Source organism: Oncorhynchus gorbuscha, linkage group LG18 (assembly GCF_021184085.1).
Source record: "Oncorhynchus gorbuscha isolate QuinsamMale2020 ecotype Even-year linkage group LG18, OgorEven_v1.0, whole genome shotgun sequence".
NCBI classification, from domain to species: Eukaryota; Metazoa; Chordata; class Actinopteri; order Salmoniformes; family Salmonidae; genus Oncorhynchus; species Oncorhynchus gorbuscha.
Genome location: NC_060190.1, coordinates 13,398,939 through 13,421,557, shown reverse-complemented (window position 1 = coordinate 13,421,557; position 22,619 = coordinate 13,398,939). Strand labels below are relative to the sequence as shown.

General features: G+C 42.4%; 1 protein-coding gene and 1 pseudogene across 2 annotated transcripts; one reads left to right on the top strand and one right to left on the bottom strand.

The window, feature by feature from the left end:
* Positions 1-1,784: 1,784 nt before the first annotated feature.
* On the top strand, positions 1,785-10,248 carry LOC124003126 (protein LTV1 homolog). 2 transcript variants are annotated; one of them, XM_046311190.1, is made up of 11 exons: positions 1,785-1,974; positions 2,421-2,552; positions 3,594-3,797; positions 4,386-4,473; positions 5,821-5,953; positions 6,179-6,389; positions 8,318-8,445; positions 8,597-8,742; positions 8,945-8,997; positions 9,238-9,438; positions 9,716-10,248. In XM_046311190.1, exons 1-11 carry the CDS (start codon positions 1,972-1,974, stop codon positions 9,827-9,829), a joined length of 1,413 nt encoding a protein of 470 aa, XP_046167146.1. In that variant the 5' UTR covers positions 1,785-1,971; the 3' UTR covers positions 9,830-10,248. The 2 variants fall into 2 exon arrangements, with proteins under 2 accessions (XP_046167146.1, XP_046167145.1); XM_046311189.1 differs by having other exon boundaries at positions 4,383-4,473.
* A 544-nt stretch (positions 10,249-10,792) lies between these two features.
* On the bottom strand, positions 10,793-22,079 carry LOC124004335 (annotated as a pseudogene).
* Positions 22,080-22,619: the final 540 nt, after the last annotated feature.

Here is a 22,619-nt window from a genome sequence, read left to right as displayed (position 1 = left end):
ATTGTCGATACCACGCTGTCTCGAGAAAACAATGTGATTTAATGTAGCTAGAAGGAGCTGTGTCATAAAGCAGCCTCAAATATTTTCAGTCAGACATTCACGCTTGCCAGAGTTGAAATATCAGGCCAACATTTAGAATTGAATAACATTGCTTGTGAACTTCAGAGATGTAGCGATTTCACAATGTGGCTTTGATTAAAGGCAAGTACAAACGTATACTATAACAGTAGTCATCGCTCCTTCTCTAGAGTCTACACGTTATGGGTGATGCGAAATAAAGTCATCTCACTGGATTCTTTGGCGAGCTCTCATTGGCTATTGCTCATCTCACGCTACACAAACTTTGTATATTTTGTGCCAATAAATAAAACGGGCTGTATCACAACCGGCGGTGATTGAGAGTCCCATAGGGCGGCGTACAAGTGGCCCAGCTTCGTCCGTGTTTGGCAGGTGTAGGCCGTCAACGTAAATAAGTTGTTCTTAACTGGCTTGCATCGATTCCTGTTGCTCATTAACGATTCGTTTGGTCGTCTGGGCTATACCAACGGAAGATGAGAAACACATGTATTAGGGAAAGGGGGATACCTAGCCAGTTGAACAACTGAATGCATTCCACTGAAATGTGTCTTCCGCATTTAGCCTTAATCAACATCCACGTCATCGGCGCCCGGGGAACAGTGGGTTAACTGCCTTGCTTTATTATTCAAGAACGCGTCAATCAATACCTGACCCTCAGAACCTACCTTCCATTAATCCTGTTGACTCATCTGTAGGAAAGATTTGTTTCTCATTTGGTCCATTCAACAACAGAGCAATTTGAACCTTGTTTCAGCTGCATGTTGTATCTATCCATACCTTATGGATAGCATGTCCTACCCGCACAAAAGGTATCCGCCTTATTGGAACGGTTTAATTGATAATATCTGTCGGGGAAAACATTTGGATGTTGCCACACACATACCTACTTGTTAACTAAATTAAGGAAGTTTCATTTAAAATTATTAAAAAATATTATCCTGCCAACCACTATATGAACAAGTTTAAGAAAAATTAAAATTGTGCCTTTTTTATTGACCACCCAGAAACCGTGTTGCATTTGGCATTGTATTCATGTAAGGAAACTGTGGCAAGACATCAGTATATTTATAATTGAACGCATTTATGAAGATTTTACACTATTGTTGAGAGATGTACTGCTTGGATTCTTTACCTACGATAGAAATAAGTTTAAACAATTTTATGTAATTAATTTCATTCTTTTGGCCACATTTCATATTCACAAATGTACATTTCTAAACAAAACATTTTCTTACCTTACAAAAAGAAATTGAACTATATTTTAAGACAATTAAATACTCTAACAAAAAAAAAAGCTGTTAGAATTATAAATGTATGTCTGTCCCTTAAGGTCCTTGTGTAATGTGATATTGTACCCCTAGCCCAATTGTCCTTTGTATATTATTTATATATACTTGTGTTCCCCATGTACTTTCTGTATTGATTTGTTAATAAAAATAAGAATAATATATTTATACAAAATTACTGCCTTGCGTACGACACATTTTTACCTTGTCAGCTCGGGGATTCGAACCAGCAACTTTTCGGTTACTGGCCCAACGTTCCTTCCTACCCGCCAGGCTACTTACATTCCACTTGCTTGGTTTTCAATTAACAATTATTTCATACAGAGAATACATACTTTGGCAACATAATATATTAATACAAATTCAAGAATGTATAGCAATCTGATGTAGTGTATGAAGTGAACAAACTACACCCCTAGTCCTGTGAAATGGTTTGTTCCAAAAATGGTAGAAGCAGCGTGTGAGGAAAGAGTCAGCGTGGATAAACAACATTGACAATTTGTTCTATTTAAATCACCGCAAATCACACTTTTAGCGCGAAATAAACTGTAACAAACGTTTTTGTAAAAATAATTTTGAAGTGTGTTCACAGCGGTCCAATTGAACTATGGTAAGCACACGTTCAGCTGCCAATGTTGTTTTAGCTTTGCTAGCTTAGCATGCTATATATATATATGTCGACGGATAAGTAGCTAACTTACAAACGTTAACGTTACATACATAATACCAATTGTTGTGATTGTCAATGACTATTAAACCAAATGTGTTAGTTAATATTGGTTCTTTCAAATATGGGTGAGATTGATAGCTTTAGCAATAGCCAACCAACTAGCTTGTGTGTTGATGTTTGTTGTTAGCTAACTAGCTAGTCCATCAACAACAATTTACATTTCAAAACAGTTCTTTGTGTACTGCCTGATCCTCATATACAAAGGGCTTGTGATGAACAGTGACCACTCAACACAGGTCACTGACATATTGCTGCATCTGAGTCTGATACAGTTGACCCTACGACTATGTAACAAGTTACATTATCTACATGCCTTTCTTTTCTAGCCTAATAAAAGGAAGAAGGCATTTATTGACAAGAAGAAAGCGGTGACCTTCCACCTGGTCCACAGAAGTCAGAGGGACCCCCTCGCTGCTGACGAGAAAGCACCGCAGCATGTCCTCCTACCCGCACAAAAGGTAACGGTGGTTCCCAAGCTTTTCCGGTTACTGAGTATGGTTACACGCACAAAATAATGAGATTGTGGATAGTCGGATTAATATACATTTGATTAAAACGTATACATGTTTTCCAAGAAGAACAATTCCCCTAATCCGTTTACATGGACACGTCTGAAAAGGCTACCTGTTGGCGCTCTGATAAATGACGAAAATCGCTAATCAAAATAAACGTTCTACCACAGTGAACATGTAAAGTTTGTATGTGAACTACTTGTAAGACGCATATGTTCAGTTGTACCATACTCACTTCATTTGTGTTAAAGGAGGCTCGCCAGCGCAGATCAAATACACCGCTGGAATGCGAATTAAGGTGTTTACATGCCCAAATAATTTGAAAGATTGCTCAGAAAAGCAAGTGTTTTAATCGGCATATGTTTACATCGATTATGACCATATGCCAATTAAGATAAACAGAGTAAGGTGTTTATATGAGTATTGCATAGAAAACGTACTCACTGTACCATCAACTGAATTTTGCTCTGCCCTGAGTACCGCTGAAGTACCCACTCGTGTGCATTTTACCAGTAGGACCTATGGTCTCATTAGTCTTGAGTATCGTGCTTCAACATCTGCATTGCTTGCTGTTTGGGATTTTAGGCTGCGTTTCTGTATAGCACTTTGACATCTGCTGATGTAGGACGGGCTTTATAAATACATTTGATTGAGAGTCTTGTCAAGTACCCCCTGTGGATAGACCAAGTACCCCCAGGGGTTCTAGTACCCCTTATTGGGAACCACTGTGTTAGTAAAGTCTGGTACATGTACTAAGGTATTTAGTGTTGCAATGGAAGAAATGGTCACAGTTTTCATCTAAAGACATTCATTGGTTACAATATTTAGGCTACTTATCATAGTAGAAGAGTTCATCTTCAAGTCAAAAACATATTTGTTGAAGATATTCATTGACCAAGGACAACCAAGATATTTGGTGTGTGTAATCCTGCTTTATGTGCACAATTGTATGTTTTGTGTCAGTCTGTAACCACTGTCTGTGTTCAGGTGGAGGTGGAGAAGCGGCAAGAGGAGCAGAGGGAGTTTGGGGTGTTTTTCGACGATGACTACAACTATCTGCAGCACCTGAGAGAAACGGCTCGGCCTGTAGAGTGGGCTTCATCTGGCAAATCACAGAGAGGCAAACGTACCCATGAACTCCAGGATGGGGATGACGTGGGAGATGAGGAGGAGGAGGAAAAGGTTACTCCTGTAAGTTTAGCAGGAGGTCCAGTGGTTGTTGCTGAGTGGAACAGTTGTGAAAATGTTTGGGCTATATATTGGACCAAACTGCTTATGGTGTAAATACAAGGCTAAATTATCTGGTCCTTTGTTAACACTGTAGATAGCTGGATTCGTTTCCAGCTATCAAATTTCCCCAGTTGTGACATGTCAACACATGACAGTGGCTTTCACGATGGGGTGGCAGGTAGCCTTGTGGTTAGAGCATTGGGACCTTTAACATAAAGTTTGCTGGGTCAAATCCCAGAGTTGACAAGGTAAAAATCTGTTGTTCTGCCCTTGAACAAGGCAGTTAACTCGCTGTCATTGTAAATAAGACTTTGGTCTTAACTGACTTGCCTAGTTAAATAAAGGTTCAATTAAAAACAAAAATCATATTGTATAGGTTGTGATAGGAGTGACTGTAGGATGGGGTGTGGGGGCAACATCAGCTATCATGACTACATTTCTATGAATAACCACTTTGCATTTTATAGCCACAGTGCGTAGGGTAGGCAGTTTTATTTTAGGTAATTGTGATAAATGAAAGTATTAAACATTCTTTTTTAACTTCAGCAGACCGTCTCCTTCAACTTGCCCTCCTCTGTGTTTGCATCAGAGTTTGAGGAGGAGGTGGGAATGTTGAACAAAGCTGCCCCCATCTCAGGTAAGAGGCCTCTGCCAGTAACAAAACCAAACTCCAGAAAGATGCCATTTTGGGTTATTTGTTTTATGGCCAGGTCATTATTCTAAATCAGTGAATTCTTCAAGTTAACTCTTGTCCCTCATGGCAAGCTTCAATGCCATACAACTCTCCTTCCGTGGCCACCAATTGCTCTTAAATACAAGTAAAACTAAATGCATGCTCTTCAACCGATCGCTACCTGCACCTGCCTGCCTGTCCAACATCACTACTCTGGACGGCTCTGACTTAGAATACGTGGACAACTACAAATACTTAGGTGTCTGGTTAGACTGTAAACTCTCCTTCCAGACCCATATCAAACATCTCCAATCCAAAGTTAAATCTAGAATTGGCTTCCTATTTCACAACAAAGCATCCTTCATTCATGCTGCCAAACATACCCTTGTAAAACTGACCATCCTACCAATCCTCGACTTCAGCGATGTCATTTTCAAAATAGCCTCAAATACCCTACTCAACAAATTGGATGCAGTCTATCACAGTGCAATCCTTTTTGTCACCAAAGCCCCATATACTACCCACCATTGCGACCTGTACACTCTCGTTGGCTGGCCCTCGCTTCATACTCGTCGCCAAACCCACTGGCTCCATGTCATCTACAAGACCCTGCTAGGTAAAGTCCCCCCTTATCTCAGCTCGCTGGTCACCATAGCATCTCCCACCTGTAGCACACGCTCCAGCAGGTATATCTCTCTAGTCACCCCCAAAACCAATTCTTTCTTTGGCCGCCTCTCCTTCCAGTTCTCTGCTGCCAATGACTGGAACGAACTACAAAAATCTCTGAAACTGGAAACACTTATCTCCCTCACTAGCTTTAAGCACCAACTGTCAGAGCAGCTCACAGATTACTGCACCTGTACATAGCCCACCTGTAATTTAGCCCAAACAACTACCTCTTTCCCTATTCTATTTATTTTATTTCTTTAGCTCCTTTGCACCCCATTATTTTTATTTCTACTTTGCACATTCTTCCACTGCAAATCTACCATTCCAGTGTTTTACTTGCTATATTGTATTTACTTTGCCACCATGGCCTTTTTTTGCCTTTACCTCCCTTATCTCACCTCATTTGCTCACATCGTATATATATATATATATATATATATATATATATATATATATAGACTTGTTTATACTGTATTATTGACTGTTTGTTTTACTCCATGTGTAACTCTGTGTTGCTGTATGTGTCGAACTGCTTTGCTTTATCTTGGCCATGTCGCAATTGTAAATGAGAACTTGTTCTCAACTTGCCTACCTGGTTAAATAAAGTGAAATAATAAATAAATAAAATGTTTTGTCTCAAAGGACCCAGGCTGGACATGGACCCAGACATCGTAGCTGCTCTCGATGAGGACTTTGACTTTGACGACCCAGACAACATGCTGGATGACGATTTCATTTTGAAGGCCAACGATGTCAATGGAGCTGTTGGCATGGGGTAAGAATTTATATCAGTTTCTTTTGTTTTTACCAACCCTTAGTCCCATTAATTTGAGCTATACCAATCAAGTTACAATTGTTGAGAAAGAGGATTGCTTTTTGTGGTTTCAGTTTCTTACTGAGAGGTGGTTGATATCTGCTAATTGAAGTCATGTCCCAATAAGGCTGTGCTCTCCCAAGTCTCTTCGTGCTGTTGGAAACCTCTCTGTCTCGCTCATTGCAGTGACGATGATGAAGAGTGGGAGGATACAGAGGAAGAAGAGAGCGACTCTGAGGGGGACGTTGCCTCTGGTGACGAGGATGGCGAGGGGCGCCCCAGGGAGTTCATGTTCATGGACGAGGAGACGAAAACTCGCTTCACAGAATACTCCATGACCTCATCAGTCATGAGGAGGAACGAACAGCTCACGCTGCTGGATGACCGCTTTGAGAAGGTCAGTGAGCCCTGGACATCCTTTTTGGGTTTGGACCTGGGTTGCATTTTGTGACCTTTGGTAAAGATAAACTGTGAGTGACTGGCTGTTCTAACAGCATAAACACTCTGGTAGGGCTGTGGAGGTCACAATTAAGTCAGTTGTTGATTGTCAAGCAAATAACTGTTGGTCTCACGGTAATTGACATAAACACATTTAGCCTCTCCTGGCTTCCACATTTTAAGAAGTCTAATACACGTTTGGATTTTATGTTTTGATTTTTAATACATTGTACGGCTGCATGATGAGACTAATGATGATTCTGTACACACTCAAATAGCCTCTCATTGACAATTCGACAAGCACTTGTAAATGCCTCGGATTTCACAGCGGCATCCCCTTTGTGGCCGTAATGCACCCTAAAAAAATCCATGCCTTTTGCGGCCCGGAGTGCTGCGCTGTGACCTTCTCCCTGAGTGCGCTGCGCAATCTGAAGCGTCTCTCACTCACACGGCTCTCTGTCACGTGACCGGGTCTTGTTCACAGGCTACAAGTTAAGACAGGCGCAACTGCTGGCGTCCTTATCCAATTCCGAGGTGCATATTGAAGATCTTGGAAGAGCTGTCCACATTTACTTTTTGTCAGCCAAAAAGATGAGTAGGCCTAAAGAACAGCAAAAGCACTAGCCTATCTACTATCCCCCATAGTACAAAAGTCTATCTATTTTGTGCGAGAAATAAATATTCCAAACATAGTCTGGGACAGTTGTGGGATGCAATGAATCCCAAATTAATACAACCACTAGCATCAACAAAAACTTTTTTATGCAATGTGAAGCAACAGATCAGAACATTTAGCTTAAAATGTTGATAAACTATTCAGCTATTTCTTCACATTATAAGCGCAAATGTTCCATTAGCGAAAAACACCATCAAAAGTGACCGCAAATAGGATTATGTATGTAGTGCTTTTATTATTAAGGTGCATTTGTATGGTGTAAATTCTTTCCCAAACTTATGTTTGCTTATGTATGCCAGTTAGGCTCTTACATCCCTTGTAAAGCAGATTAATATGCCTAATTTTAAGAAGTTATTTGGCCACTTTAGTTGCGATACAAACCTTATTACAACATATACGCCGATGGGCTAGGCTACATGAGGTGTGTGACTATGATTCGAACAAGTCACACAAAAAAGATTCACAAGTGATAGGCTAATATTGTCACCCATCAGACTATTCTTAATTTAATCTTGTCTTTACATATACTAAATAACATATGTGTGAATTTGTATTTAGATTTGACCATTATCATGTGTCAACACGGGCAGCTGTCATCTATGCACTTAAATAGCGAATTCCAAACATAGTCTGGGACAGTTGTGGGATGCAATGGATTGGGTTTGGACCTGGGTTTATTTTCATGCCAGCCAGGTAGCCTATACTCCTGTCGTAAAGAGAAGCAATGTGCTTAATATTAGGAATGTTGAGAAATAAATGTAGTAGGCCTAGCCTGAAAGAAAACTGATGGGATCCTCTTTTTAATAGAGGCCATCACTCTGTTTTCTCCCCCAATTGCATAGCCTATGGAAATGTTGCACAAGATGAGCTCATGGGCTCTCATGAAGTGTTTTGATTACATTTTCGAATACATTTGCATTGATGACAGAGTGATTAGAGGGAAAATTGAGCGCTGAGTACCAGGCAGTTTGGTAGGCTACTAATGACCAGCAGCTTCAGCTTGGAGAAGCCTAATTACCGTGACTAAACAGTCATGTGGAATTTGACTTGCTTCATGACTCGTGACCACCGGTGTGGCGGTAATACGGTCACCGCAACAGCCCTACACTCAGGTGCTGATTTCAACTAATGATATTCATTTAATTCAAACAATTATTTCAATTAATATCATTGTATCATTTTCCAAACTTGTTTCTGTCTGTCTCCCATAGTTTTTCGAGCAGTTTGACGAGGATGAGATTGGGGCCCTGGACAACGCTGAGCTGGAAGGGCATATCGAGCCAGACAGTGCTCGCCTGGAGGAGGTCATCAAAGACTACTTCAAGCAGAAGGAGTTAGAGTGAGTGTGTGTGTAACTCTATAGCCATAGCAATACTCTTAGATAAAGACCGAAGTAGACGTCCTCATAGGACACAATGGATTATAAGTCTTTGTGTATGTGTGTTTAACTATAGATAATGACAGTAATCGAATCAACTGTATTCTTTCAGCTACCAGAGGCCTGACGCCCTGGGTCCTAAAGAGCTGCCAGTGGTGAGGGAGGAGGAGGAGGAAGATGAGGACGAAGAGGAACAGGAGATGGAGACCATTGTCCTGATGGCACCAGCAGAGAAGTGGGACTGTGAAACCATTATCAGTAAGTGAGTCTACTAACCGTGTTGCTATTACCTCTGTCTGTTCAGTAACTAACACTTTAAGATTACCATTGTAGTACATGCCTGATGACATAATTCTGTTCTGATGACATACCAATTGGCTCGATGTTTGTTACCATAATTACTACATTTTCTTTTTTTAAATTAATATTTGAAATCATTTGTTTTTCTTTACTATCCAAGGTACCTATTCCAATTTGTATAACCATCCAAAAATCATCAAAGATCCACCAAAGGTAAGAAATGTTTTCCTCTGTCGGTTGTTTGAGCGAAGATAACAGAAAGAAATACATTGTCACGTATTAAGTTGCATGTCTAACGTTCAACATTTTGAGAGGCTTTTAGCTCGTCTTCCTACCCAACATTAGCTACTAAGTTGTGAATTCAAGGCATCCGCTCAGGGCCATTGTTGCTGTTGATATGAGATGCTACACAGTACAGACCGATAGTGGTGTATTTCTGTGTTCTCTAATCAGGCCAAGCCCATCCGAGTATCCACCAGGACAGGCATTCCTCTGGACGTCCTTCCCGGGAGGGGCCTGACAGCCAAGCAGGCTGAGCGCATGGAGCGTATCAACGACTCAGACCTGCCCCGCGTCGCCACACAGCACCGGCCTCGCGAGGAGAGCAAGGAGGAGCGGAAAGCCAGGAAACGGGCCATCAAAGAGGAGCGCAAGGTAGGTTACTATACTCACAACTAATAGTTCTGTCTGGCCCTCCCTACTGGGTGTTCATGTGGAGAATTCGTTTATTATTTGGTGAGTAACAAAATTGTTGAAAAAGCTCCTGGAACAAGGGTCATAGTGTGCTCCATTTAAATATCACTATATATCTCATTCTATAATTATTTTTTTTGTAAGTGTCATCTATGAATACGGTTCAAGTATTTAGATATCTTGTAGAAAGCTTTTTGTCCTTCACCATTGACACCATATTGCTTGAATGTTTCTACAGGAGCGAAGAACAGAAAAGAAGGCCAACAAAGAGGCGTTCAAACAGGAAAAGGTCTATCAAGAGAAACAAATGTTGAACCTGCGTTCCAACGTCCAGGGTCTAAAGCTGTCTTAGCTGACCAGATGGAAGATGAATTGGGACTGACTTTGTGCTCATCCTCTTAACTGGTTTACTGATGAACAACAACCCTGCAACTGTCATTTTGCAGAGGACCCCAACACAAGAGGACTATGGGCCGTGTGACATTCTTTGCGAAGAGTTCAGAGATTGATGTAGCCTGGTCACAGATCTGTTTGTGCTCTCCAACCCCTATGGTCGTCACAGTAAGAGTCTACAAGACTGCACAAACAGATCTAGGACCAGGGTAATACAGATGTTTTTTTTATAGATCAACTGTTCTGAAGGTAGCATGTCAATCATCAGAGTGCAGTTCAAATCATTCTACCGTATACAATAAAGCTAAAGATTATTCCTGGGGGGGTTTTGTCGAGAAGAATTACAGAAAATAAAAGTCAGTGGATATCTTTAGTAAATACTGAGTGTTTGATTTGGAGTAGTGTTTCATTCAATTATATTTCAATGCCCAACAAGCCAAAAGTTTGCTGATGATTTGGACTGGCGATAGATTTCCAGAAATGTCACAGGGACCATAAAAAAAGAAATACAACAACAGAAAATAACAATATTCAAAGTGTTAATCGTTATCTAAAATTTAAGACAAAAGTCACGATGAGAGAAACCCCAACACTACATAGAGACCTAAAATGGCAGCAACACATGAAAACACAGCATGGTAGCAACATGGCAGCAAAACATGGCACAAACATTATTGGGCACAGACAACAGCACAAAGGGCAAGAAGGTTAAGACAATACATCGCACTAAGCAGCCACAACTGTCAGTAAGCGTGTCCATGATTGAGTCTTTGAATGAAGAGCTACACCACTGAAAGACGTGATTGAAAATCAGTGAGGCACGACAGTTTCAGTGTACCTAGGTAAACCAGTTCTGTGAAGTCATTGTCTTTCACCTATACAGTGAAAGGTGTGATTTACAGAGGCCTGAGTTGAGAGGTGCTCAGGTGGAGCCATAGCGCACCACTACATCTCCTGCACTCATCTCCACCTCCAGTAGAGGAATGTGTTGTCTGTCATAGCCAGAGGCTGGGGAATCCATGTCATCTCCACACAGCAGCACAGAGCATGGCTGTGTTACCTTCAGAAGCTCAGACCGTAATTGGCTTCTTCTGTCAAATAAGCCCTCTCCCACCTGCCCAGAACTAATGGGGTATTGAAGGTAAGATGAAAATCCAACGCTAGTGGTCGGTTCCTCCTCTTCGGAAGTTTCCAACATGCTCTGGGATGTGGTGGTAGCTTGTTCTATGCCACTGATGTGCGCTATGATCTCGCATTGCAGTTGCATTATATTCTTGTCATGTGGGTTTGATAGGATTGAAGCCTGTGAAACAATAATGCATAGCCAAATTGAGATTAGTCAGCTCGGGGTGTATAGTTACTCTTTTGGACCAGAAAAGAAACCGATAACATATACTGTTCTAGCAACAAGCAAAAGCATCGGATAGGATGATCTTGTCCCAGAGGGGAAAATAGTATACAACACACAGTACTGCTGTATACACTATATTTTACACATTCTACATAATGCATACATTGCACGTTTACCCACCATACACATTATGCGCTTACCAAAGTCTTTGGAAAATTGGACAAGTTTCTTTTCCTCATACTTCTCTTGCAGAGCCTTATTGTCACAAAGACTACAAAGGCCACAATGCCAATGATGATCAATGGCAAAAGCATGAGCAAAGATGATTTCAGTGAAATTGTTTCTGCAGATAGATAAACATATCAGTCACTGAATCTTAACTAGCACACCATGTCATTGTGAGAACATTCCATAGCCATTATTCATTTTGACTATAATAATTCATCAAAACTGCAATAATTCATACAAACAAAATGCTAGAATTAAATAGCACCTACTTGGACCAGACATAACAAACAAATGTAATGTCAACAAAGGTAGTGTACTTACTGTCTTCATCGCCACAGATGGGTCCTATTCTGCTGAACATCACTTTGCTGTTCATTGCATTCCCCTCCAGACTAACACAATACTGCTCCTTGTTCCCCGGACCGTGAAGTGATGGAGACAGACTGTCTTTTATGTGACACTTAAAAGAGCCTTCAGTCTGCAGACAGAAGAAAGAATATGAAACCAGTAAATCAGCTAATGCCAACACCATCGTTAAGTATCCATTACTTATGCACTGAGCAAAGTAATTAAATGGATATGACCAGTGTGTACCCTCTGTATGTATACTGTAGATTGTAACCAATTAAGGGACATTTTTATCATATTTACATTTTCATAGGTTACATGGTAAAGGAAGTGTTAGTCATCTTCACGTATGCGAGACTCTTTCAGTTCTGTGTACAGGTGGTAAGGGTTGTCGAAGCTCACTGTGACCTCCATATCTTTCATTGACACTTTTACAGCAGGGAAATCCAACTTGCCTGAGATAAAATGAAAAGGGTATTTGAGTAGTGTGAGAGAAAAAGCCTGCAGTAATGACTATACTGACCTGGATGAGGACTCCCTGACATACTGACCTGGAGGAGGACTCCCTCGACATACTGACCTGGAGGAGGACTCCCTCGACATACTGACCTGGAGGAGGACTCCCTCGACATACTGACCTGGAGGAGGACTCCCTCGACATACTGACCTGGAGGAGGACTCCCTCGACATACTGACCTGGAGGAGGACTCCCCTCGACATACTGACCTGGAGGAGGACTCCCTCGACATACTGACCTGGAGGAGGACTCCCTCGATATACTGACCTGGAGGAGGACTACAGTACTTCGATTTTGTCATATTTACACAGTACCAGTCAAACGTTTGGACACGCCTACTCATGAAAGAGTTTCTTTATTTGTACAATTTTCTACATTGTAGAATAATAGTGAAGATATCAAAACTATGAAGTAACACCAAAAAAAAGTGTTAAACAAATCAAAATATATTTTATATTTGAGATTCTTCAAAGTAGCCACCCGTTGCCTTGATGACAGTTTGCACACTCTTGAAGGAGTAGGTGTTTCAAAACTTTTGACTGTTGCTTGGATGGATGTCATTTTTTATGTCCCCAAAAAAATCAAATTTCTTACGAGGAAAAATATTGGTATGTTTTCAATGCTCACTTTGAAAACCCACTTTTGAAAACATTGTACTTACACATTTAGTAGAGCTGTAAGGTCTCTACTAAATGTGAATATCGAGGACTCCAGAGATGCCGATTCCTCCGTTTCATCACTGGCCGTTAGTCACAAAGTAGCGATCCAATTCTTTAGCATTCCATATGAAGAGGGAGAGGTCATAATGATGCTGTTTAGTGGAATCCAGTGGAAAACTAAGGCTACAAAAAAACAGGGAGCATTAGATACATTTAACAGAAAGACGGCACTCAACCAACAAACAGAGTTAGAAACTGTTAATAGATCATGTGTCATAGTTGAATAAGCAGATACCTCTGTTAGTGTAACGGTTTTAATGTGGTGAAGGAGAGTCTGACCAAACTGCAGCGTGTAGATTGCGATCCATGTTTAATAAAGCAACGTAACACGAATCAAAACACAAACTCAACAAAACAATAAACGTAATGAAAACCTAAACTGGTGCAAACTAACACAGAATAAGGACATCAAGACACTAAGGACAATCACCCACAACACAACCAAAGAATATGGCTGCCTAAATATGGTTCCCAATCAGAGACAACGATAAACACCTGCCTCTGATTGAGAACCACTTCAGGCAGCCATAGATTTACCTAGAACACCCCACTAAGCTCCAATCCCACTACATACACACCACATACAAAAACCCATGTCACACCCTGGCCTGACCAAATAAATGCAGATAAACACAAAATACTTCGACCAGGGCGTGACAGAACCCCCCCCCCCCAAGGTGCGGACTCCCGAACGCACCTCAAAACAATAGGGAGGGTCCGGGTGGGCGTCTATCCATGGTGGTGGCTCCGGCGCGGGACGTGGACTCCACTCAAACACTGTCTTAGTCCCTCCTCCTCGCGTCCTTGGATAGTCCACCCTCGCCGCCGACCATGGCCTAGTAGTCCTCACCCAGAACCCCACTGGACTGAGGAGCAGATCAGGACTGAGGGGCAGCTCGGGACTGAGGGGCAGCTCAGGAGTGAGAGGAGGCTCAGGAGTGAGAGGAAGCTCAGGAATGAGAGGAAGCTCAGGAATGAGAGGAAGCTCAGGAATGAGAGGAAGCTCAGGCAGGTAGATATATCTACCAGATCCTGGCTAGCTGGTGGTCTCAGCAGATCCTGGCTGACTGGCAGATCCTGGCTGACTGGCAGATCCTGGCTGACTGGCGGATTCTGGCGGATCCTGGCCGACTGGCAGATCCTGGCCGACTGGCAGTTCTGGCAGATCTGGAAGAGCCTGGTTGACTGGCAGATCTGGAAGAGCCTGGTTGACTGGCAGATCTGTAAGAACCTGGTTGACTGGCAGATCTGTAAGAACCTGGTTGACTGGCAGATCTGGAAGAGCCTGGCTGACTGGCAGATCTGGAAGAGCCTGGCTGACTGGCAGATCTGGACGAGTCTGGCTGACTGGCAGATCTGGAAGAGTCTGGCTGACTGGCAGATCTGGAAGAGTCTGGCTGACTGGCAGATCTGGAAGAGTCTGGCTGACTGGCAGATCTGGAAGAGTCTGGTTGACTGGCAGATCTGGAAGAATCTGGTTGACTGGCAGATCTGGAAGAATCTGGTTGACTGGCAGATCTGGAAGAATCTGGCTGACTGGCAGATCTGGAAGAATCTGGCTGACTGGCAGATCTGGAAGAATCTGGCTGACTGGCATATCTGGAAGAGCCTGGCTGACTGGCAGATCTGGAAGATCTGGCTGCTCCATGCTGACTGGCGGCTCTGACTGCTTCACGCTGACTGGCGGCTCTGGCTGCTCCATGTAGGCTGACAGCTCTGGCGGCTTCTTACAGACTAGCAGCTCTGGCGGCTCCGTGCAGATTGGCAGCTCCTTGCAGACTGGCAGCTCCTTTCAGACTGGCAGCTCTGGCTGCTTCATGCAGACTGACAGCTCCTTGCAGACTGGCAGCTCCTTGCAGACTGGCAGCTCCTTGCAGACTGGCAGCTCTGGCTGCTTCATGCAGACTGACAGCTCCTTATAGACTGGCAGCTCCTTGCAGACTGGCAGCTCCATGCAACCTGGCAGCTCCATGCAACCTGGCAGCTCCATGCAACCTGGCAGCTCTGGCTGCTCCATGCAAGCTGGCAGCTCTGGCTGCTCCATGCAAGCTGGCAGCTCTGGCTGCTCCATGCAGGCTGGCAGCACCTTGCAGACTGGCAGCTCCTTGCAGACTGGCAGCTCCTTGCAGACTGGCAGCTCCTTGCAGACTGACAGCTCCATGCAGACTGACAGCTCTGGCTGCTCCATGCAGACTGACAGCTCTGGCTGCTCCATGCAGACTGACAGCTCTGGCTGCTCCATGCAGGCTGACAGCTCTGGCTGCTCCATGCAGGCTGACAGCTCTGGCTGCTCCATGCAGGCTGACAGCTCTGGCTGCTCCATGCAGGCTGACAGCTCTGGCTGCTCCATGCAGGCTGACAGCTCTGGCTGCTCCATGCAGGCTGACAGCTCTGGCTGCTCCATGCAGGCTGACAGCTCTGGCTGCTCCATGCAGGCTGACAGCTCTGGCTGCTCCATGCAGGCTGACAGCTCTGACTGCTCCATGCAGGCTGACAGCTCTGGCTGCACTGAGCAGACAGGAGACTCCAGCAGCACTGTAGAGGAAGAAGGCTCTAGCTGCGCTGAACAGGCGGGAGACTCCGGTAATGCAGGAGAGGAGAAAGGCTCTGAAAGCGCTGAACAGGCAGGAGGCTCCGGCAGCGCTGGAGAGGCGGGAATCCGACAGCGCAGGAGAGGCGAGGCACACTGTAGGCCTGATGCGTGGTGCTGGCACTGGTGGTACTGAACCAAGGACACGCACAGGAAGCCTGGTGCGGGGAGCTGCTACCGGAGGGCTGGGGTGTGGAGGTGGTACTGGATAGACCGGACCGTGCAGGCGCACTGGAGCTCTTGAGCACCGAGCCTGCCCAACCTTGCCTGGTTGAATACTCATGGTCGCCCTGCCAGTGCGGCGAGGTGGAATAGCCCGCACTGGGCTATGCAGGCGAACCGGAGACACCGAGCGCAAGGCTGGTTCCATGTAACCTGGCCCAAGGAGACGCACTGGGGACCAGATGCGTAGAGCCGGCTTCATGGCATTTGGCTCAACGCTCAATCTAGCCCGGCCGATACGCGGAGCTGGAATATACCGCACAGGGCTATGCACCCGCACTGGAGGCATCGTGCGCACCACAGCATAACATGGTGCCTGCCCGGTCTCTCTAGCCCCCCGGTAAGCACAGGGAGTTTGCACAGGTCTTCTACATGGCGTAGCCATACTCCCTGTGAGCCTCCCCCCCAAGAAATTTTTGGGGCTGACTCCCGGGCTTCCTTGCCAACCGTGTTCCCTCATATCGCCGGCTCCTCTCTCCGCTTGCCTCTGCTCTCCTCGCTGCCTCCACCTGTTCCCATGGAAGGTGATCCCTTCCCGCCAGGATCTCCTCCCATGTGTAGCAACCCTTGCCATCCAATATATCGTCCCATGTCCATTCCTCATTGCACCACTGTTGCTGCCTTTGTTGCTTCTCCTGCGGCTCCTGCCTGTTGACACACTGCTTGGTCCTGTGGTGGGTGATTCTGTAACGGTTTTCATGTGGTGTAGGAGAGTCGGACCAAACTGCAGCATGTAGATTGCGATCCATGTTTAATAAAACAACGTAACACGAATCAAAACACAAACTCAACAAAACAATAAACGTAATGAAAACCAAAACAGCCTAAACTGGTGCAAACTAACACAGACTAAGGACATCAAGACACTAAGGACAATCACCCACAACACAACCAAAGAATATGGCTGCCTAAATATGGTTCCCAATCAGAGACAACGATAAACACCTGCCTCTGATTGAGAACCACTTCAGACAGCCATAGATTTACCTAGAACACCCCACTAAGCTACAATCCCACTACATACACACCACATACATAAAACCCATGTCACGCCCTGGCCTGACCAAATAAATGAAGATAAACACAAAATACTTCGACCAGGGCGTGACAGTTAGGATATCGTTTCAAGTAACAGGCTAATCCCTGTGGTTAAGGTATCTGATGCTATTCTTTTCAATCAAATTATATACACTGAACAAAAATTTAAACGTAACATGCAACAATTTCAAAGATTTTACTGCGTCACAGTTCATATAAGGAAATCACTGGAATTGACTGAGTTACAGTTCATATAATACATTATTTAGGCTCTAATCTATAGATGTCACATGACTGGGAATAGAGAAATGGTCACAGATACCTTTAAAAAAAAAATAGGGGCGTGGATCAGAAAACCAGTCAGTATCTGGTGTGACCACCATTTGCTTCATGTAGCTCATCACATCTCCTTTGTACAGAGTTGATCAGGCTGTTTATTGTGGCCTGTTGAATGTTGTCCCACTCCTCTTCAATGGATGGAGTTGCTGGATATTGGCAGGAACTGGAACATGCTGTCATACACGTCGATCCAGAGCACCCCAAAAAATGCTCAATGGGTGACATGTCTGGTGAGTATGCATGCCATGGAAGAACTGGCACATTTTCAGCTTCCAGGAATTGTGTACAGCTCCTTGTGACATGGGGCCTGTGCATTATCATGCTGAAACATGAGGTGATTGTGTTGTGTGACAAAACTACACATTCTAGAGTGGCCTTTTATTGTCCACAGCACAAGGTGCACCTGTGTAATGATCATCCTGTTTAATCTGCTTCTTTATATGATACAACTGTCTACGGAGATATGCTCACTAACAGCGACGTTAACAAATATGTGCACAGAATTTGAGAGAAATAAGATTTCTTTAGTGTGTATTGAACATTTCTGGGATCTTTTATTTCAGCTCATGAAACATGGGACCAACACTTTACAGGTTGTGTTTATATTTTTGTTCAGTATAGTTAGACAAACTCATATTTCATCAACAATTAAAGCATGATTTTACAAACCTAAACATTTAGGGCCGGTTTCCAAGACACAGACTAAGCCTAGTCCTGGACTAAAATATATTTGAATCTCCATTGTAACATGCTTCTTAGTTCATGACTAGGTTTAATCTGTGTCCGGGACACTGTCCCTCATTGTTCTTTCATAGTGTATATCAGAGGAACTTATTGGGAGGAGCTATAGGAGGACGGGCTCATCGTAATAGCTGGAATGGAGTTCTGGAACGGAGTCAAACATGTTCTTTATGTGTGCTTTTGTACCATTCCATTCAAGCCATTACAATGTTCCCATCTTCCTATAGTTCCTCCCACCAGCCTCCTACCATGGTGTATATGTCATATGTAAGCCATTATGAAGTCATCCAAAACCAAATCAGCAGTAGCCTGTAGTAGCTACTACTCATTAGAATACCAGCAGAGCTCACTTGAGATCACTATTTATTTTCAATTTGAAGAGAGGTTGAAGAAGCAGTTCACTGTAGTTCCAATACACAGTTGTCTGAAAGTTGTTGCAGCTCACTGTCACATTTTCTGGAGGTGGAACTGTCCAGGAAAAGAAGACATTACATTTAGTTAGTAGGCTTATGCAGGCAAGGTGAAGAACCTGCCATGCAGGTAGTCTCAGTGTTAACATCTTGAGGCTTTGCTCATGAGGGTTAGTATCAAGGGAACCTTCACCAGAGTACATTGACTCGACTGGTTGTTCATGGCAACAGCTTTGGAGCAAAGGTGAAACAGTTCCACCTGTCTTGGTAAAGTTATGTATTCAATCATAGGTATAATTTCAAATGTGATGTAAACTTTGAAGATTGAGTGTATGCAGTATGTGCTTCTTGATGCCCCTGAGATGATGCAACCTGTTTCCTCTGTAACCACCCCCATGGACAAGCTAAATAAGGCAATCCCCCATTGGTGTCATCTAGACTACAGAACAAATCATTATTTTTCTTATTGAAAATATAAATACATTTGCACAATGAGCACAATTAGCCCGTCTCTCAGATACATCATTACAGTTGATGGTTAACGAGCTAGCACATTTTAGCATAGACATGACAGTCAGTGTGTGGGGGCTGTGCTTTGGCAAAGTGGGTGGGGTTATATCCTTCCTGTTTGGCCCTGTCCGGGGGTGTCCTCGGATGGGGCCACAGTGTCTCCTGTCCCCTCCTGTCTCAGCCTCCAGTATTTATGCTGCAGTAGTTTGTGTCGGGGGGCTAGGGTCAGTTTGTTATATCTGGAGTACTTCTCCTGTCCTATTCGGTGTCCTGTGTGAATCTAAGTGTGTGTTCTCTAATTCTCTCCTTCTTTATTTCTCTCTCTCGGAGGACCTGAGACCTAGGACCATGCCCAAGGACTACCTGACATGATGAATCCTTGCTGTCCCCAGTCCACCTGGCCATGCTGCTGCTCCAGTTTCAACTGACCTGAGCCCTAGGACCATGCCCCAGGACTACCTGACATGATGACTCCTTGCTGTCCCCAGTCCACCTGACCATGCTGCTGCTCCGGTTTCAACTGTTCTGCCTTATTATTATTATTATAGGACCATGCTGGTCATTTATGAACATTTGAACATCTTGGCCATGTTCTGTTATAATCTCCACCCGGCACAGCCAGAAGAGGACTGGCCACCCCACATAGCCTGGTTCCTCTCTAGGTTTCTTCCTAGGTTTTGGCCTTTCTAGGGAGTTTTTCCTAGCCACCGTGCTTCTACACCTGCATTGCTTGCTGTTTGGGGTTTTAGGCTGGGTTTCTGTATAGCACTTTGAGATATCACCTGATGTACGAAGGGCTATATAAATACATTTGATTTGATTTGATATGTCTGCACATTGAATTACCACTTTTATTGACAACGTTTCTTCGTCAGGTCAAGAGTGTTTAACAGTCTAAGCAAGCACTCAAGAAGATAACCAGTCCAGGGATTTGCCACACACCACACCCGTGTTAAACCACCCGTGTTAAACCAAGCGGCTTCTAAACAGCTTCTACCCCCAAGACAAAAAACTCCTGAACATCTAATCGAAGGGATACCCAGACCATTTGCATTACCGGTACCCCCCTGTATATAGTCTCGCTATTGTTATTTTACTGCTTCTCTTAAATTACTTGTTACTTTTATCTCTTATTCTCATCCATATTTTTGTTTAACCGCATTGTTGGTTAGGGGCTCTGTTGTATTCGGCGCATGTGACTAATACAATTTGATTTGGTTTATTATGATACCACGGAATCTGATGTTAACATTTCATTATAGTTTAGGTAAGCTAATGTAAGATTATAGTTTAGGTAAGCTAATGTAAGATTATAGTTTAGGTAAGCTAATGTAAGATTATAGTTTAGGTAAGCTAATGTAAGATTATAGTTTAGGTAAGCTAATGTAAGATTATAGTTTAGGTAAGCTAATGTAAGATTATAGTTTAGGTAAGCTAATGTAAGATTATAGTTTAGGTAAGCTAATGTAAGATGATAGTTTAGGTAAACTAATGTAAGATTATAGTTTAGGTAAGCTAATGTAAGATTATAGTTTAGGTAAGCTAATGTAAGATTATAGTTTAGGTAAGCTAATGTAAGATTATAGTTTAGGTAAGCTAATGTAAGATTATAGTTTAGGTAAGCTAATGTAAGATTATAGTTTAGGTAAGATAATGTAAGATTATAGTTTAGGTAAAATAATGTAAGATTATAGTTTAGGTAAGCTAATGTAAGATTATAGTTTAGGTAAGATAATGTAAGATTATAGTTTAGGTAAGATAATGTAAGATTATAGTTTAGGTAAGATAATGTAAGATTATAGTTTAGGTAAGCTAATGTAAGATTATAGTTTAGGTAAGCTAATGTAAGATTATAGTTTAGGTAAGCTAATGTAAGATTATAGTTTAGGTAAGCTAATGTAAGATTATAGTTTAGGTAAGCTAATGTAAGATTATAGTTTAGGTAAACTAATGTAAGATTATAGTTTAGGTAAGCTAATGTAAGATTATAGTTTAGGTAAGCTAATGTAAGATTATAGTTTAGGTAAACTAATGTAAGATTATAGTTTAGGTAAACTAATGTAAGATTATAGTTTAGGTAAGCTAATGTAAGATTATAGTTTAGGTAAGCTAATGTAAGATTATAGTTTAGGTAAGCTAATGTAAGATTATAGTTTAGGTAAACTAATGTAAGATTATAGTTTAGGTAAACTAATGTAAGATTATAGTTTAGGTAAGCTAATGTAAGATTATAGTTTAGGTAAGCTAATGTAAGATTATAGTTTAGGTAAGCTAATGTAAGATTATAGTTTAGGTAAGCTAATGTAAGATTATAGTTTAGGTAAACTAATGTAAGATTATAGTTTAGGTAAGCTAATGTAAGATTATAGTTTAGGTAAGCTAATGTAAGATTATAGTTTAGGTAAACTAATGTAAGATTATAGTTTAGGTAAACTAATGTAAGATTATAGTTTAGGTAAGCTAATGTAAGATTAGAGTTTAGGTAAACTAATGTAAGATCAAAGTACATTTATCTAACAGCTGTGTCCTAAGCAAATTGTTGCCTAAATACTGTATGTTAGAATTCAATACAAGACTCATCAACCTGTGGTTTTAATAGTTAGAATTGAGGAGCGGATGAGACATAATGGGGGGTTGCCTGTAGAGTCGGTTTATGCTAAGGGCAGGTTCAAACACATGCAGACTTCTCAGAATTACTGACCATTTGTATTTTTCTAACATCATTTGGGGACATTTCGAGGTTAGGATACTGACAAAAGATGATCTGAGCTGATTTAGTACATAGTGTGTCGAATTATTACAAGTGGGCAAAACACCTTGACTTTAAAAGATAACCTACAGACAAAATTGTTATTACAGTATTATTACATTGCTAAGCCTATTACCGCAAATCATCCCTTCCTATTTGTAATCAGAATAATAACCCACACTATTCTTCAATCAAAGCAATGTAGTTTTCTATGTTTTCATTCAGGTTAACCAATTTACCCAGTGTGGAAACCACTGTGACCAAAACCATCAGGAATGTCAGTGAACCACAAAAAGCCAAAATCATGCGTTTTCAAATACAAATCCACGAAATGTAAGGAAGCGAAATAACAATGAGATACTTATTCTTAGATTTAAAAAAATAACAGCAATCTACCTTTAACCTAAATTATAAGACATAACCGCACAGCTAAAGTGTGTTATCAGACTAGTGTCGGTCGTTGAAGGAACTGGACGCAGTTTCTCCGGCAGGAAATGACACAGAGGTGTATTACTTCACCGTTTCTTCGAATTGACACACCTCCGTTTCCTCATTTCATTTAATAATTCATTCTAAAGACTTCTGTAGAATATGTGCCTACTCTAGGGGAGAATCCTAGCAATTATTAGGCAGTTAACTAAACTAAATATATCCTAAAAGGACTATATGTCCGTCCCATCTGAGTTGAGTACAAGAAACATGAGGAGATCACACCTTGGCGCACCCGATTAGCCACGTGTGGGATATCATATTCACCATATGAATGGAGTGATTGGTAATATTTTCCACCTTTTAATGGGGTGATTGGTGGCTAATCGGATGCTTGACCTCAACCCAATCTCTCTCCAGTCGCAGGACATCAAAGGACAGGTAAAAACATGTCAGCCTACCTTGATCAATGCCACCTCCTACTGCTGATTTGTGGTCAAACTTAACATAACAACAAAGAATTGACACAAGCAATTCACAATGAATGTTATTCATTGC

What these genes read in the sequence shown, in the direction of transcription:
- LOC124003126 (XM_046311189.1), top strand. An exon ending in AGGAGGAAAAGGTTACTCCT is followed by an intron (nt 3,798 to 4,382) that starts GTAAGTTTAGCA and finishes TTTTAACTTCAG; the next exon opens with CAGACCGTCTCCTTCAACTT. An exon ending in TGGATGACCGCTTTGAGAAG is followed by an intron (nt 6,390 to 8,317) that starts GTCAGTGAGCCC and finishes TGTCTCCCATAG; the next exon opens with TTTTTCGAGCAGTTTGACGA.